The 19,138-nt window shown below is 35.6% G+C and overlaps 1 protein-coding gene and 1 long non-coding RNA gene across 5 annotated transcripts in view; one reads left to right on the forward strand and one right to left on the reverse strand.

Annotated features, from left to right (window-relative positions):
* The window catches only part of rock1 (Rho-associated, coiled-coil containing protein kinase 1), a 61,822-nt gene that overhangs the window by 42,620 nt on the left and 64 nt on the right, over positions 1-19,138 (reverse strand). For all 4 annotated transcript variants that reach the window (XM_083540891.1, XM_083540889.1, XM_083540888.1 and 1 more), the window contains exon 1: positions 18,387-19,138. This exon is cut by the window's right edge and continues 64 nt beyond it. In XM_083540891.1, the coding sequence (XP_083397017.1) occupies positions 18,387-18,479 (93 nt within the window). In that variant the 5' untranslated portion in view covers positions 18,480-19,138. The remainder of the gene's footprint in view (positions 1-18,386) is intronic.
* On the forward strand, positions 925-19,058 carry LOC310725829. Its single transcript, XR_014533524.1, has 9 exons — positions 925-5,077; positions 6,848-7,437; positions 8,543-8,659; positions 8,745-9,136; positions 9,329-9,452; positions 10,189-10,858; positions 10,982-11,376; positions 11,702-11,885; positions 18,304-19,058. It is a non-coding gene; the product is annotated as an uncharacterized lncRNA (long non-coding RNA).

A 19,138-nucleotide genomic window follows, 5' to 3' on the forward strand; every position in this document is an offset into this window, starting at 1 on the left:
CAGTTTCAGCACAAGGTTACATCACTTTCAGCACAACATTACCATAGTTACCTCAGTCTCAGCATACTATTACCTGTTATCTCAATTCCAGCTCAATATTACCTCTCAGTTACCTCAGTCTCAGCTCAATGTCACCTCAGGTGAGGGCTGCAGCTATTAATCATTTTAGTAATCGATTATTTCCCTGATTAATCCATCAATTAATTAAGTAATCGGATACAAAGTACTTTTTTTATTAAAGAGCAATAATAAACAAATATGAGAAAATAAAACGGGTCTCTTCAAATGAACTAAATGTTTTTAGATCTTTATTGCTGAAATTGCCCACAAGAATATCACAAGAATATAAAAATAAAACAGTTTAGTGCATTTAATAGCTAAATGATATCATAAAAATATAAAAATCTATTTTAAATTACTTTAAAACACACTGTATTGTGTTTCCTTTATGTTTTAGTATGAAATGATCCCAGACTTTGGAAAATTTCAGTTGTTTTCTTTGGCCTAAATCTTCTCCTTACCCTTTGCTGTTTTCTCTCGGTTTCTCCATTTTTGTTATTCTGCAGCATCTTCTGTCTTACCTGTGTAAAAGTGAGTCCAATCGCAGATCAATTTTACCTCAGTTACCTCAATCTCAGCTCAATGTTACCTCAGCTACAGCTCACTGTTACCCAGTTACTGTTTTCCGGATTTGTGTACACGTAGTCTCAGTTACCAAAATGTCAGCTCAATGTTGCATCAGTTACCTCAGATTCAGTTTATTATTACCTCAGTTACCACAATCTCAGCTCAATGTTGCCTCAGTTTCAGCTGAAAGTTACCTCCCTTACCTCAGCTTCAGCTCAATGTTACCTCAGTTACCTCAGCTTCAGCTCAATCTTACCTCAGTCTGGAGTTTTCAATGTTTAACCTCAGTTACCTCAGCTTCAGCTCAATGTTACCTCACTTACCTCAGCTTCAGCTCAATCTTACCTCAGTTATCTCAGCTTCAGCTCAATGTTACCTGTTACCTCAGCTTCAGCTCAATGTTACCTCAAGTACCTCAGTTTCAGCTCAACATAATGCCGGATACCTCAGTCTCAACACAATGTTACCTCAGCCACAGCTCACCATTATCCAGTTACAGTTTTCTCGATTTCTGTAGACATAGCCTCAGTAACCTCAGTTTTAGCTCAATGTTAGCTCCGTTACCCATGTCTCTGCTCAAGCTTACCCATAGTTACCTCAGGTTCAGCTTAATGTTATCTCAGTTTCAGCTCAACGCTACATCAGTTACCTCAGTTACAGCTCCATTTTACCTGTTTGCTCAGTCTTAGCTCAATGTTACCTCAGTTACAGCTGTTTCTGCTCAAAGTTTCAGTTACCTCAGATACCTCGGCCGCAAACTCGCCCTTACCTCAGCTACCTCCATTTATTTTAACCACTGCATCCTGTTGCCTCAGTGACCTTAATTTTAGTCGCCTCAGGTCATGCAGATGTACTGGCAGGTGAGAATGAGGCAGGCCTAAACAAGATGCTGAAGAACGAGCAATGTCAGATGAATAAACACAAATGTGACTCTACTCCACCCCCAACACACACACACTCACACACACACACACACACACACACACACACACACACACACACACACACACACACAAAATACACATTTATTCAGGGCTGGCAGAGGAGATGACGCTCATACTGAATTATAATCATGCTCTGTACCATAAACCTGGTGAAGAGAAAACTCACTGGAGGAAAATGGGGTTGTAAAAGCAGAAAGATTCTACCACTTCCTTATTCACGCCAGGAGACAGCATGGGACTCGGAAGCAAAACAAAGGCCATGTGACCACGTCACGCTTTTATTCCCAGTCAGGACATGGACTTCTAAACAAGCTGCTTTCTGAAAACAAAACCTGACTCAGGTGTATTTGGTTGTTCCTGCCCCCACACGGGCTGATCTAGATTCTCCTCAAGGTGCTTTTCAGAAAGAAAAAGAGGAAGCAAACTAGAAACAGAAACCTCATAGAGACGCGTGCAATCTTCAGAACACCACGACCGCAAGAAGAAATGCTCAAATACTGTGTGTAATAACAAAATACACTGTACGGCCAAAAGATCTGTAGACACCTGACCCTATAAAATGACTTTTGGAACGTTTCATTCCACACTGAGCCTCAATGTGCTGTAATAATGAGCTCCACTCTTCTGGGAAGATGTTCCACTAGATTCTATACAGATTCTTTCCACCACAAGAGTGTTTGTAAAGTCAGGGACTGATGTAGGTGAGGTGCGCAGGCCTGTGGTGCAGTCAGGTAATGGTAAATGGTTCTTGGCCTCTCGGGCAGTGTTTTGACTTGTGTGTGCTTTTGCTCGCTAATTTTCACAATGAACCGGCTCATTTTTTTGTTTTTTTTTACACACACAGTAAAAGGTCCATTAAAGCAACCTATACAGGAAGTGAAATCACGCCCGACCTGAACGCAATAAGGTTCCCATGGCACACATTGGACGGAGATAATGTGGCAGTTAATAACGTAAATTAGCGTCATAGACCTATACGAAGCCTTAATAAAGGCATGATTCGGATTGGGGCTGTGCCGATAGATGACAGGACCATGTATCGACGAAAGGCAGAGATATCGCCGACAGCTGAGGCCAATGGCGATTACAAGAGGATATTTGGCTCGTTTCACAATTAATGTATTAAAGGTTTTCATTTCATAATTAGATAAAAAAAGTTAGCTTTTAAAGTTTGTATTATTTTCTGTAGTATATTAGGATTAGGATACATTAATCTGCTGCGTTACCGCGGTTCGAATCTGGAGCCCCGGTTCATCGCGAAATTGCATTTGCCACAAAACTAATTATTTTGTATTAATAAAAATATCATTATTAATTATAAAATGAAGTAAAGTGTTAATACAGTACAGAACTGTACGCACCCCATTTTTGGGGTGGCATCCGTTTATCTCGTTATCGTTTATCATGGGCGGTTTTGGAACGTACCCACCACGATAAACGGGGGATTACTGTATTTCTAGAGAAGCAATAAACTAATAAATGAAGATTTGTTGCGACCTCCGTCAGCGCCTCGGCCAGAACATCTGCAGTGTAGTTCTCCAGGATGAATGTTGTTTTGAATAATTTTGCGTTGTTTCCAGTCCACATGTAACAGACATGTAGGGGGTCATATTTATGCGTGACCACATGTCTGTGGTCAGCGACAAAGTCAGCCGTTTCAAATCTTTAGCGATGATCTCCATTCTTTATTGTACAGATGTTGGATAGCAGTTTTGGCGAAATACTTGTGCCGCTGCAGCTTGTACTGTTTGTTAAATGTTTGTAGTAGTTGTCTAAACTTTCCTTTTCAACGGTGTGAAGGGAAACCATCTCCTTCTATACATTTAGAAACCTGGCGCACTTTGCTCCGTTTCGTTTGTACTTGGTGCTTCTTGCAAAAGCTCTGATGATGGATGGCTGACTTGGACCTTGGTCAATCGCTTCTTTTGGATTTTTGGACGTTTAAGACTCTCTTCCTGACACTTTGGTGCAAAGATTTTGGTGCAGATTGCTTGAGTAATGTCCTACAGCTCACCTTTCGAATTGGCAAATCGGTAATGTGATGTTTTTCTTGTCAACCAACTCCATCTTCATTTGCAGAATTATGGACAAGGAGTCTCTTTGAGTCATTTTCCAGAGATAAAACGTAATGTTAATTGAGTAGAGGATTAAAAAAGTAAAATATGTAGACAAGTAAATAAATCATTTGAAGAATGATTAGATACGTTCAGAAATGATTAGATATATGAGCTAATGAGTAAACGATTGCACTGACCCGAACCCATGCGATAGTATTGAGTATCGGCAAGCTCACAGGCGGACGATACGGTCGTCTACCATCTAACCATCTAACACTAATTCAGATTATTAAAACATTAATTAAAAACCCTGAAAAGGCTCATGATGACATGCTACAAATATCTATAAACACAAATATTACTGAGCTTATTCAACTTTATAACACACCTAAGAAGTGAAACATGGTTGTGAAACTTATTTTTCAATGTTGTTTATAATGCCATAGTGTGTGGTCAACCTTATAACACTTTTTTTAGCTATTTACAACCAGTTATTAAGCACAGTCAAGTTTATATTGCAGTTATAATCACATACAAATTCCTATAGCTACACTACTCATAATGCAGCTCTATAGAAACTACTACAAAGCTTGCATAAGGCTGTCATAAAGCTTCATCAACCTCCTAATGCAGCTATAAAGTTATACAAACTGCTATTAGGCTTAGTCAACCTTATAATGCAGCTATAGTAGGTATAATGCTTGTTGTGTTAAAAGTTTAGAATGCACACTTGTGTATATAAAGTATGTTATGAAAGTGTCAAGATTGTTTATAATGCTCAGGTGTGTGTATAAAGTAATTTATGAAGGTTATAATGGCCAGATGTATATATAAAATATATGTTGTGAAGGTTTAAAGAAGGATTATAATGCTCAAGTGTGCATATAAAACAGTTAATGAAGATGTAAAGATCTGTTATAATGCTTGAATGTATAAAGTATGTTATAAGATTTAAAGAGCAGTTGTAATGCACAGGTGTGGATATAAATAGTTATGAAGGTGTAAAGTAGTTAAAATGCTTAAGTGTATATATAAAGCATGTTATGAAGGTGACAATAGTGGTTATAATGCTTAAGTGTAAGTATATAAGTATGTTATGAAGGTACATAGAGTGGTTATAAATCTTGAGTGTATAAAGTGTTTTGAAAGTGTAAAGAGCAGTTATAATACTCACGTGTGTATATAAAGTAGTTTCTGAAGAAGTAGAGTGGTTATAATGCACATGTCTGTTTATAAAGTATGTTATGAAGGTGTAAAGAGCGGTTGTAATTCACAGATGTGTATATAAAATATATTATGAAGATGTAAAGAGCAGTTATAATGCTTAAATGTATAAATAATGTTACGAAGGTGTAATTATAGTGGTTATAAAGTTCATGTGTGTATATAAATGTTATGTAGGGGTAAAGTGCAGTTAAAATGCTTACATGTATAAAGTATGTTATAAAGGTGTAAAGAGTGTTTATGTTTAGGTGTCTATAAATGTATATTATGAAGGATATTGCTGGTATATAAAGTATGTTAGATGAACATTGAATACAGTGTTAGGAATGAATAAAGAGCAGTTAGGGTGGAAACAATTCCTCTAGTAACTCGAGTAATTCGATTACAAAAATTACAGAGCACACGGAGCACTGTGTTTCCCCACGGACCATTATTACTGACGCACCACCTGCTAAACTCTGGAGCGCTCTGAACATGTGACACAGAAGAATGCAGAATGCAAAAATGAAGAAAACACAGAGGGGAAGATTCAGACCAAAGTAAACGCCAGAAAGTTCCCAAAGTTTGGCATCATTTCAAACTAAAACCTGAAAAAAAAGGTTCCCGTTTTTAAAGTCATTTGAACTGGTATTTTTATGTTTATTTCTATACAGTGTAATGAAAAAGTCCCTCAGAGTAAAGCAGGTAATGGAGCTCATTTATAAAGATGGAGATAAATACACAGATTTCATTAGATTTTAAGCAGCTTTTCCAGAGAACTGAAAACCACATCACCATACTGTGAGATTTAATAACTAAATACATCAGTGAGAATAATACAGAGTTTCATTAACAAATAGTTTCCCGTATTTTACTCTCGCAATTATAATGCTCAGGCGTGTGAACAGCGGTTATAATGCTCAGGCGTGTAAAGAGCGGTTATAATGCTCAGGCATGTGAACAGCGGTTATAATGCTCAGGCGTGTGAACAGCGGTTATAATGCTCAGGCGTGTAAAGAGCGGTTATAATGCTCAGGCGTGTGAACAGCGGTTATAATGCTCAGGCGTGTGAACAGCGGTTATAATGCTCAGGCGTGTAAAGAGCGGTTTTAATGCTCAGGCGTGTAAAGAGCGGTTATAATGCTCAGGCGTGTGAACAGCGGTTATAATGCTCAGGCGTGTGAACAGCGGTTATAATGCTCAGGCGTGTGAACAGCGGTTATAATGCTCAGGCGTGTAAAGAGCGGTTATAATGCTCAGGCGTGTAAAGAGCGGTTATAATGCTCAGGCGTGTAAAGAGCGGTTATAATGCTCAGGCGTGTGAAGAGCGGTTATAATGCTCAGGCGTGTAAAGAGCGGTTATAATGCTCAGGCGTGTAAAGAGCGGTTATAATGCTCAGGCGTGTAAAGAGCGGTTATAATGCTCAGGCGTGTAAAGAGCGGTTATAATGCTCAGGCGTGTAAAGAGCGGTTATAATGCTCAGGCGTGTGAACAGCGGTTATAATGCTCAGGCGTGTAAAGAGCGGTTATAATGCTCAGGCGTGTGAACAGCGGTTATAATGCTCAGGCGTGTGAACAGCGGTTATAATGCTCAGGCGTGTGAACAGCGGTTATAATGCTCAGGCGTGTGAAGAGCGGTTATAATGCTCAGGCGTGTGAAGAGCGGTTATAATGCTCAGGCGTGTGAAGAGCGGTTATAATGCTCAGGCGTGTAAAGAGCGGTTATAATGCTCAGGCGTGTAAAAAGCGGTTATAATGCTCAGGCGTGTAAAAAGCGGTTATAATGCTCAGGCGTGTAAAGAGCGGTTATAATGCTCAGGCGTGTAAAGAGCGGTTATAATGCTCAGGCGTGTAAAGAGCGATTATAATGCTCAGGCGTGTAAAGAGCGGTTATAATGCTCAGGCGTGTAAAGAGCGGTTATAATGCTCAGGCGTGTAAAGAGCGGTTATAATGCTCAGGCGTGTAAAGAGCGGTTATAATGCTCAGGCGTGTAAAGAGCGGTTATAATGCTCAGGCGTGTAAAGAGCGGTTATAATGCTCAGGCGTGTAAAGAGCGGTTATAATGCTCAGGCGTGTAAAGAGCGGTTATAATGCTCAGGCGTGTAAAGAGCGGTTATAATGCTCAGGCGTGTAAAGAGCGGTTATAATGCTCAGGCGTGTAAAGAGCGGTTATAATGCTCAGGCGTGTAAAGAGCGGTTATAATGCTCAGGCGTGTAAAGAGCGGTTATAATGCTCAGGTGTGTAAAGAGCGGTTATAATGCTCAGGTGTGTAAAGAGCGGTTATAATGCTCAGGTGTGTGAAGAGTGGTTATAATGCTCAGGCGTGTAAAAAGCGGTTATAATGCTCAGTTGTGTAAAGAGCGATTATAATGCTCAGGTGTGTGAAAAGCGATTATAATGCTCAGGTGTGTGTAGAGCGGTTATAATGCTCAGGCGTGTGAAGAGCGGTTATAATGCTCAGGCGTGTAAAGAGCGGTTATAATGCTCAGGCGTGTAAAAAGCGGTTATAATGCTCAGGCGTGTAAAAAGCGGTTATAATGCTCAGTTGTGTAAAGAGCGATTATAATGCTCAGGTGTGTGAAAAGCGATTATAATGCTCAGGTGTGTATGTAAAGTAGGTCAAAGTTTGAAGAGTGGTTATAATTAGGGATGCACCGAATATTCGGCCACCGAAAATTTTTCAAAAGACTTTGATCACCGACGCGGCCGAAACAGTGTGTTGTGATGACGCAAACAGAAACCGCTGCCTGCATGTGCATGTCTAAAACAACATGTCTGCGGTGTGGAGGTATTTCAGTATATCTAAAAAAGACCCACGGATAGCGATTTGCAAAACATGTAATATGTGTATATACTGTTATTGTAGTATATGTATATTTCTCTTTTTCATATATTTGCATTTATTTTTATTTCTTTGTTTGTTATTATTGTTATTATTATTATTATTTGTTTTTATTTCTCTGTTTTTATTTTTTTGTATATTCTTTTTTATATATTTGCATCTATTTTTATTTCTTTGTCTTGCTGCGGTAACATAGAAATTTCCCCACTGTGGGACGAATAAAGGTTTATCTTATCTTATCTTATCTAATGTCAAAATTTCGTCTGTAAAAACTTTCTCCTCGTCGGGTTTAATTTATCAGCTGAAATCCAAACATCCCGATCGCTATGCTGAATATGAGAGAAACACGCACAGAAAAGCAGAACCCCTCCGAGCACGCGCACTCCGTCTGCGGTGGAGGTTTTTGAAAAGGCAGGAAGTTTCGCAGTGATATTGTTGTATTGTATCTTTAAGCAGTTGCACTTGTTCTGAATGCACTTTGTTTTTATAAAAGAACATATTTAATTGTACAACCTTTCAGCAGGCCAGAGGGCCTGTACATTATTATTTAATGTACACATGAGTGCATTAAAGTTAAACATTTAAGTTTTAATTTTAATTTATTTTATCCTGTGCATTGTTGCAATGTGCTATAAATAAATATTTTCATAATTTGTAATTGATTTATTCTTTGAGACTTTAATATTAAATTTATGCAATTGAAATGCCTTGATTTGAGTAAGTTTAGTACACAATCATAGCCATAAATGCAATAGTAATAATAATTGCCATAATTTCTTTCGGTGTTTCGGTTTTCGGCCTTGCTTTCCTCTTTTTCGGTTTTCGGCCCAGAATTTTCATTTCGGTGCATCCCTAGTTATTTTTAGTAATTTATATAAAGTATGGTATGAAGGTGTAAAGAGCAGTTATAATGCTCAGGTGTGTATATTAATTATGTTACGAAGGTGTAAAGAGACGGTATAATGCACAGGTGTGTGTATAAAGTAGTTTATGAAGATGTAAAGACCAAATATAATGCTTACATTTATAAAGTATGTTATGAAGGTGTAAAGAGAAGTTATAATAAAGTCTGTTATGAAGTTGTAAAGAGTGATTACGAAGGTGTAAAGAGACGGTATAATGCTCAGGCGTGTGTATAAAGTAGTTTATGAAGATGTAAAGACCAAATATAATGCTTACATTTATAAAGTATGTTATGCAGATGTAAAAAGTGTGTTTATAATGCTCAGGTGTGTATCTAAAGTATGTTTTTAAGGTGTAAAGTGTAGTTTTAATGCTCAGGTGTTTAAAGAGAGGTTATAATGCGCGTGTATAAATAGTAGTTTACGAAACTTTGAAGTAGTTTATGTAAAACAGCGGTTAAATGCTTAAGTGTATACAGTATGTTATAAAGGTGTAAAGAGACGTTACAATGCCAAGGTGTGTACAGAGAGGTTATACTGCCCAGGTGTGTGTATAAAGTAGTTTATGAAGATGTAAACAACGGTTCTAATGCTTAAGTGTATAAAGTGTGTTATGAAGATGTAAACAGACGTTATAATACCCAAGTGTGTATATAAAGTATGTCATAAAAACGTAAAGAGGCGTTACAATGCCCAGGTGTGTATATAAAGTAGTTTATGGAGGTCTAAACAGTGGTTAAAATGCTTAAGTATGTCATGAAGGTGTAAAGAGACGTTACAGTGCCCAAGTGTGTACAGAGAGGTTATAATGCGCAGATGTGTGTGTGTATAAAGTGTGTTATGACGGTGTAAAGAGACGTTATAATGCCCAGGTGTGTGTATAAAGTATGTTATGAAGGTATAAAGTATGTTATGAAGGTTCAAAGAGACGTATAATGCCCAGGTGTGTGTATAAAGTATGTTATGAAGGTATAAAGTATGTTATGAAGGTGCAAAGAGACGTTATAATGCCCAGGTGTGTATATAAAGTATGTTATGAAGGTATAAAGTATGTTATGAAGGTGCAAAGAGACGTTATAATGCCCAGGTGTGTATATAAAGTATGTTATGAAGGTATAAAGTATGTTATGAAGGTGCAAAGAGACGTTATAATGCCCAGGTGTGTATATAAAGTATGTTATGAAGGTATAAAGTATGTTATGAAGGTTCAAAGAGACGTTATAATGCCCAGGTGTGTATATAAAGTATGTTATGAAGGTATAAAGTATGTTATGAAGGTTCAAAGAGACGTTATAATGCCCAGGTGTGTATATAAAGTAGTTTATGAAAGTGTACAGAAACATTACAATGCCCAAGTGTGTACAGAGAGGTTAGAATGTGCAGGTGTGTGTATAAAGCTTGTTATGAAGATGTAAAGAGACATTATAATGCCCAGGTGTGTATAGAAAGGTTATGAAGGTGTAAAGTGCAGTTACAATGTTTAAATGTATAAAGTGTGTTATAAAAGTGTAAAGAGAAGTTATAATGCCCAGGGTTGTGTATAAAGTATGTTATGTAGGTGTAAAATGAAGTTATAACCCTCAGGTGTGTGTACAAAGTGTGTTACAAAGGTGTAAAGAGACGTTATAATGCCCAGGTGTGTGTATAAAGTGTGTTATGAAGGTGTAAAGAGAAGTTATAATAAAGTATGTTATGAAGGTGTAAAGAGAAGTTATAACGCCCAGGTGTGTGTAGAAAGTGTGTTATAAAGGTGTAAAGAGACGTTTTATAATGCCCAGGTGTGTGTATAAAGTGTGTTATGAAGGTGTAAAGAGACGTATAATGCTCAGGTGTGTGTATAAAGTATGTTATGAAGGTGTAAAGAGACGTTATAATGGCCAGGTGTGTGTACAAAATATGTTATAATGCTCAGGTGTGTGTATAAAGTATGTTATGAAGGTATAAAGTATGTTATGAAGGTGCAAAGAGACGTTATAATGCCCAGGTGTGTATATAAAGTAGTTTATGAAGGTGTACAGAAACATTACAATGCCCAAGTGTGTACAGAGAGGTTAGAATGTGCAGGTGTGTGTATAAAACTTGTTATGAAGATGTAAAGAGACATTATAATGCCCAGGTGTGTTTAGAGAGGTTATGAAGGTGTAAAGTGCAGTTACAATGTTTAAATGTATAAAGTGTGTTATAAAAGTGTAAAGAGAAGTTATAATGCCCAGGGTTGTGTATAAAGTATGTTATGTAGGTGTAAAATGAAGTTATAACGCTCAGGTGTGTGTACAAAGTGTGTTACAAAGGTGTAAAGAGACGTTATAATGCCCAGGTGTGTGTATAAAGTGTGTTATGAAGGTGTAAAGAGACGTTATAATAAAGTCTGTTATGAAGGTGTAAAGATACGTTATAATAAAGTCTGTTATGAAGGTGTAAAGAGACGTTATAATAAAGTCTGTTATGAAGGTGTAAAGAGACGTTATAATAAAGTCTGTTATGAAGGTGTAAAGAGACGTTATAATAAAGTCTGTTATGAAGGTGTAAAGAGACGTTATAATAAAGTCTGTTATGAAGGTGTAAAGAGACGTTATAATAAAGTCTGTTATGAAGGTGTAAAGAGACGTTATAATAAAGTCTGTTATGAAGGTGTAAAGAGACGTTATAATAAAGTCTGTTATGAAGGTGTAAAGAGACGTTATAATAAAGTCTGTTATGAAGGTGTAAAGAGACGTTATAATAAAGTCTGTTATGAAGGTGTAAAGAGACGTTATAATAAAGTACGTTATGAAGGTGTAAAGAGACGTTATAATAAAGTACGTTATGAAGGTGTAAAGAGACGTTATAATAAAGTACGTTATGAAGGTGTAAAGAGACGTTATAATAAAGTCTGTTATGAAGGTGTAAAGAGACGTTATAATAAAGTCTGTTATGAAGGTGTAAAGAGACGTTATAATAAAGTCTGTTATGAAGGTGTAAAGAGACGTTATAATAAAGTCTGTTAAGAAGGTGTAAAGAGACGTTATAATAAAGTACGTTATGAAGGTGTAAAGAGACGTTATAATAAAGTCTGTTATGAAGGTGTAAAGAGACGTTATAATGCTCAGGAGTGTATAAAGTACGTTATGAAGGTGTAAAGAGACGTTATAATAAAGTCTGTTATGAAGGTGTAAAGAGACGTTATAATAAAGTACGTTATGAAGGTGTAAAGAGACGTTATAATAAAGTCTGTTATGAAGGTGTAAAGAGACGTTATAATAAAGTCTGTTATGAAGGTGTAAAGAGACGTTATAATGCCCAGGAGTGTATAAAGTACGTTATGAAGGTGTAAAGAGACGTTATAATAAAGTACGTTATGAAGGTGTAAAGAGACGTTATAATAAAGTACGTTATGAAGGTGTAAAGAGACGTTATAATAAAGTACGTTATGAAGGTGTAAAGAGACGTTATAATAAAGTACGTTATGAAGGTGTAAAGAGACGTTATAATAAAGTACGTTATGAAGGTGTAAAGAGACGTTACAATGCCCAGGAGTGTATAAAGTACGTTATGAAGGTGTAAAGAGACGTTATAATAAAGTACGTTATGAAGGTGTAAAGAGACGTTATAATAAAGTACGTTATGAAGGTGTAAAGAGACGTTATAATAAAGTACGTTATGAAGGTGTAAAGAGACGTTATAATAAAGTACGTTATGAAGGTGTAAAGAGACGTTATAATAAAGTACGTTATGAAGGTGTAAAGAGACGTTATAATAAAGTACGTTATGAAGGTGTAAAGAGACGTTATAATAAAGTACGTTATGAAGGTGTAAAGAGACGTTATAATAAAGTACGTTATGAAGGTGTAAAGAGACGTTATAATAAAGTACGTTATGAAGGTGTAAAGAGACGTTATAATAAAGTACGTTATGAAGGTGTAAAGAGACGTTATAATAAAGTCTGTTATGAAGGTGTAAAGAGACGTTATAATAAAGTCTGTTATGAAGGTGTAAAGAGACGTTATAATAAAGTCTGTTATGAAGGTGTAAAGAGACGTTATAATAAAGTCTGTTATGAAGGTGTAAAGAGACGTTATAATAAAGTCTGTTATGAAGGTGTAAAGAGACGTTATAATAAAGTCTGTTATGAAGGTGTAAAGAGACGTTATAATAAAGTCTGTTATGAAGGTGTAAAGAGACGTTATAATAAAGTCTGTTATGAAGGTGTAAAGAGACGTTATAATAAAGTCTGTTATGAAGGTGTAAAGAGACGTTATAATAAAGTCTGTTATGAAGGTGTAAAGAGACGTTATAATAAAGTCTGTTATGAAGGTGTAAAAAGACGTTATAATAAAGTCTGTTATGAAGGTGTAAAGAGACGTTATAATAAAGTCTGTTATGAAGGTGTAAAGAGACGTTATAATAAAGTCTGTTATGAAGGTGTAAAGAGACGTTATAATAAAGTCTGTTATGAAGGTGTAAAAAGACGTTATAATAAAGTCTGTTATGAAGGTGTAAAGAGACGTTATAATAAAGTACGTTATGAAGGTGTAAAGAGACGTTATAATAAAGTACGTTATGAAGGTGTAAAGAGACGTTATAATAAAGTCTGTTATGAAGGTGTAAAGAGACGTTATAATAAAGTACGTTATGAAGGTGTAAAGAGACGTTATAATAAAGTCTGTTATGAAGGTGTAAAGAGACGTTATAATGCCCAGGAGTGTATAAAGTACGTTATGAAGGTGTAAAGAGACGTTATAATAAAGTCTGTTATGAAGGTGTAAAGAGACGTTATAATAAAGTCTGTTATGAAGGTGTAAAGAGACGTTATAATAAAGTCTGTTATGAAGGTGTAAAGAGACGTTATAATAAAGTAAGTTATGAAGGTGTAAAGAGACGTTATAATAAAGTCTGTTATGAAGGTGTAAAGAGACGTTATAATAAAGTCTGTTATGAAGGTGTAAAGAGACGTTATAATAAAGTCTGTTATGAAGGTGTAAAGAGACGTTATAATAAAGTCTGTTATGAAGGTGTAAAGAGACGTTATAATAAAGTCTGTTATGAAGGTGTAAAGAGACGTTACAATGCCCAGGAGTGTATAAAGTACGTTATGAAGGTGTAAAGAGACGTTATAATAAAGTCTGTTATGAAGGTGTAAAGAGACGTTATAATAAAGTACGTTATGAAGGTGTAAAGAGACGTTATAATAAAGTCTGTTATGAAGGTGTAAAGAGACGTTATAATAAAGTCTGTTATGAAGGTGTAAAGAGACGTTATAATAAAGTCTGTTATGAAGGTGTAAAGAGACGTTATAATAAAGTCTGTTATGAAGGTGTAAAGAGACGTTATAATAAAGTACGTTATGAAGGTGTAAAGAGACGTTATAATAAAGTACGTTATGAAGGTGTAAAGAGACGTTATAATAAAGTACGTTATGAAGGTGTAAAGAGACGTTATAATAAAGTACGTTATGAAGGTGTAAAGAGACGTTATAATAAAGTACGTTATGAAGGTGTAAAGAGACGTTATAATAAAGTACGTTATGAAGGTGTAAAGAGACGTTATAATAAAGTACGTTATGAAGGTGTAAAGAGACGTTATAATAAAGTACGTTATGAAGGTGTAAAGAGACGTTATAATAAAGTACGTTATGAAGGTGTAAAGAGACGTTATAATAAAGTACGTTATGAAGGTGTAAAGAGACGTTATAATAAAGTACGTTATGAAGGTGTAAAGAGACGTTATAATAAAGTACGTTATGAAGGTGTAAAGAGACGTTATAATAAAGTACGTTATGAAGGTGTAAAGAGACGTTATAATAAAGTCTGTTATGAAGGTGTAAAGAGACGTTATAATAAAGTCTGTTATGAAGGTGTAAAGAGACGTTATAATAAAGTCTGTTATGAAGGTGTAAAGAGACGTTATAATAAAGTCTGTTATGAAGGTGTAAAGAGACGTTATAATAAAGTCTGTTATGAAGGTGTAAAGAGACGTTATAATAAAGTCTGTTATGAAGGTGTAAAGAGACGTTATAATAAAGTACGTTATGAAGGTGTAAAGAGACGTTATAATAAAGTCTGTTATGAAGGTGTAAAGAGACGTTATAATAAAGTACGTTATGAAGGTGTAAAGAGACGTTATAATAAAGTACGTTATGAAGGTGTAAAGAGACGTTATAATAAAGTACGTTATGAAGGTGTAAAGAGACGTTATAATAAAGTCTGTTATGAAGGTGTAAAGAGACGTTATAATAAAGTCTGTTATGAAGGTGTAAAGAGACGTTATAATAAAGTCTGTTATGAAGGTGTAAAGAGACGTTATAATAAAGTCTGTTATGAAGGTGTAAAGAGACGTTATAATAAAGTCTGTTATGAAGGTGTAAAGAGACGTTATAATAAAGTCTGTTATGAAGGTGTAAAGAGACGTTATAATAAAGTCTGTTATGAAGGTGTAAAGAGACGTTATAATAAAGTCTGTTATGAAGGTGTAAAGAGACGTTATAATAAAGTCTGTTATGAAGGTGTAAAGAGACGTTATAATAAAGTCTGTTATGAAGGTGTAAAAAGACGTTATAATAAAGTCTGTTATGAAGGTGTAAAGAGACGTTATAATAAAGTCTGTTATGAAGGTGTAAAGAGACGTTATAATAAAGTCTGTTATGAAGGTGTAAAGAGACGTTATAATAAAGTCTGTTATGAAGGTGTAAAAAGACGTTATAATAAAGTCTGTTATGAAGGTGTAAAGAGACGTTATAATAAAGTCTGTTATGAAGGTGTAAAGAGACGTTATAATAAAGTCTGTTATGAAGGTGTAAAGAGACGTTATAATAAAGTCTGTTATGAAGGTGTAAAGAGACGTTATAATAAAGTCTGTTAAGAAGGTGTAAAGAGACGTTATAATAAAGTACGTTATGAAGGTGTAAAGAGACGTTATAATAAAGTCTGTTATGAAGGTGTAAAGAGACGTTATAATGCCCAGGAGTGTATAAAGTACGTTATGAAGGTGTAAAGAGACGTTATAATAAAGTCTGTTATGAAGGTGTAAAGAGACGTTATAATAAAGTACGTTATGAAGGTGTAAAGAGACGTTATAATAAAGTCTGTTATGAAGGTGTAAAGAGACGTTATAATGCCCAGGAGTGTATAAAGTACGTTATGAAGGTGTAAAGAGACGTTATAATAAAGTCTGTTATGAAGGTGTAAAGAGACGTTATAATAAAGTACGTTATGAAGGTGTAAAGAGACGTTATAATAAAGTACGTTATGAAGGTGTAAAGAGACGTTATAATAAAGTCTGTTATGAAGGTGTAAAGAGACGTTATAATAAAGTCTGTTATGAAGGTGTAAAGAGACGTTATAATAAAGTCTGTTATGAAGGTGTAAAGAGACGTTATAATAAAGTCTGTTATGAAGGTGTAAAGAGACGTTATAATAAAGTCTGTTATGAAGGTGTAAAGAGACGTTATAATAAAGTCTGTTATGAAGGTGTAAAGAGACGTTATAATAAAGTCTGTTATGAAGGTGTAAAGAGACGTTATAATAAAGTCTGTTATGAAGGTGTAAAGAGACGTTACAATGCCCAGGAGTGTATAAAGTACGTTATGAAGGTGTAAAGAGACGTTATAATAAAGTCTGTTATGAAGGTGTAAAGAGACGTTATAATAAAGTACGTTATGAAGGTGTAAAGAGACGTTATAATAAAGTCTGTTATGAAGGTGTAAAGAGACGTTATAATAAAGTCTGTTATGAAGGTGTAAAGAGACGTTATAATAAAGTCTGTTATGAAGGTGTAAAGAGACGTTATAATAAAGTCTGTTATGAAGGTGTAAAGAGACGTTATAATAAAGTCTGTTATGAAGGTGTAAAGAGACGTTATAATAAAGTACGTTATGAAGGTGTAAAGAGACGTTATAATAAAGTACGTTATGAAGGTGTAAAGAGACGTTATAATAAAGTACGTTATGAAGGTGTAAAGAGACGTTATAATAAAGTACGTTATGAAGGTGTAAAGAGACGTTATAATAAAGTACGTTATGAAGGTGTAAAGAGACGTTATAATAAAGTACGTTATGAAGGTGTAAAGAGACGTTATAATAAAGTACGTTATGAAGGTGTAAAGAGACGTTATAATAAAGTACGTTATGAAGGTGTAAAGAGACGTTATAATAAAGTACGTTATGAAGGTGTAAAGAGACGTTATAATAAAGTACGTTATGAAGGTGTAAAGAGACGTTATAATAAAGTACGTTATGAAGGTGTAAAGAGACGTTATAATAAAGTCTGTTATGAAGGTGTAAAGAGACGTTATAATAAAGTACGTTATGAAGGTGTAAAGAGACGTTATAATAAAGTACGTTATGAAGGTGTAAAGAGACGTTATAATAAAGTACGTTATGAAGGTGTAAAGAGACGTTATAATAAAGTCTGTTATGAAGGTGTAAAGAGACGTTATAATAAAGTCTGTTATGAAGGTGTAAAGAGACGTTATAATAAAGTCTGTTATGAAGGTGTAAAGAGACGTTATAATAAAGTCTGTTATGAAGGTGTAAAGAGACGTTATAATAAAGTCTGTTATGAAGGTGTAAAGAGACGTTATAATAAAGTCTGTTATGAAGGTGTAAAGAGACGTTATAATAAAGTACGTTATGAAGGTGTAAAGAGACGTTATAATAAAGTCTGTTATGAAGGTGTAAAGAGACGTTATAATAAAGTACGTTATGAAGGTGTAAAGAGACGTTATAATAAAGTACGTTATGAAGGTGTAAAGAGACGTTATAATAAAGTACGTTATGAAGGTGTAAAGAGACGTTATAATAAAGTACGTTATGAAGGTGTAAAGAGACGTTATAATAAAGTCTGTTATGAAGGTGTAAAGAGACGTTATAATAAAGTCTGTTATGAAGGTGTAAAGAGACGTTATAATAAAGTCTGTTATGAAGGTGTAAAGAGACGTTATAATAAAGTCTGTTATGAAGGTGTAAAGAGACGTTATAATAAAGTACGTTATGAAGGTGTAAAGAGACGTTATAATAAAGTCTGTTATGAAGGTGTAAAGAGACGTTATAATAAAGTCTGTTATGAAGGTGTAAAGAGACGTTATAATAAAGTCTGTTATGAAGGTGTAAAGAGACGTTATAATAAAGTCTGTTATGAAGGTGTAAAGAGACGTTATAATAAAGTCTGTTATGAAGGTGTAAAGAGACGTTATAATAAAGTCTGTTATGAAGGTGTAAAGAGACGTTATAATAAAGTCTGTTATGAAGGTGTAAAGAGACGTTATAATGCCCAGGAGTGTATAAAGTACGTTATGAAGGTGTAAAGAGACGTTATAATAAAGTACGTTATGAAGGTGTAAAGAGACGTTATAATAAAGTACGTTATGAAGGTGTAAAGAGACGTTATAATAAAGTACGTTATGAAGGTGTAAAGAGACGTTATAATAAAGTACGTTATGAAGGTGTAAAGAGACGTTATAATAAAGTACGTTATGAAGGTGTAAAGAGACGTTATAATAAAGTCTGTTATGAAGGTGTAAAGAGACGTTATAATAAAGTCTGTTATGAAGGTGTAAAGAGACGTTATAATGCCCAGGAGTGTATAAAGTACGTTATGAAGGTGTAAAGAGACGGTATAATGCCCAGGAGTGTATAAAGTACGTTATGAAGGTGTAAAGAGACGTTATAATGCCCAGGAGTGTATAAAGTACGTTATGAAGGTGTAAAGAGACGGTATAATGCCCAGGAGTGTATAAAGTACGTTATGAAGGTGTAAAGAGACGTTATAACGCTCAGGTGTGTATATAAAGTAGTTTAAATCTCAGTAAAGGGGGAAACTCCATGCTAACTCACCAGCAGGCAGTCGGTGTTGATCTCTGACTTGGGATCCTTCAGCATGGCATCGATTTTGTCGAAGCGAGCGGATAAATTCTCTCCTGCAGACATTGTTCCTGTGTTTATTCTCCCTTTTCTTTCAGTTCAATCCCAGGATTAAATCAAAACGATGATTCCGGAGCTGGACACTGAGCCGAGCTCCCTCCCTGCTAGCAGCTCCTCCGCTAGCTCACTTCCTCCTGAGCCTGAGTCTGATCAGAGGAGCGGGTTCTTCTGTCTCTTCAGCTTCTCGGTCTCGTCCCTGCGCAGAAACGAGCCCAATATCCGCATGTTTACTCCAGAAACAGCTGAAAGTTGAGCGGTTCTGATGAGTCAGTGACGAGTTTAGAGAGAAAAGAAAAAGTTTTCGCCCTGACTGCAATCACAGTCCGAATCCGCACACTGACACGGTGGATGTGTGTTTATAGCGCTGTGTAGATGCTCAGATGGAGGAGTGAGGAGGGAAGAACACAGAAGATATGAAGATAGAAAGTTCTGCTGATCCCAGGCCTGGATCCATATTCACTGACAGCTGCAGAAAAAAGCGGCGGAAAAAAACTTCGCCTTCAAACCACTTGAATAAAAAAAACGATAATAATCCGGATTTCTTTTGATAAAAAGCGTCAGTCGGTGATGAGATTCAGTCCGGGATGTGAGCGAGGCGTGCAGTTAATCCGGTAACGTCGAGAAATCAGACTTTGGTCGAAAATAATAAACTCTCCTCAGAGACC

Source organism: Silurus aristotelis, assembly GCF_946808225.1.
Source record: "Silurus aristotelis genome assembly, chromosome: 5".
In the NCBI taxonomy this organism is placed as follows: Eukaryota; Metazoa; Chordata; class Actinopteri; order Siluriformes; family Siluridae; genus Silurus; species Silurus aristotelis.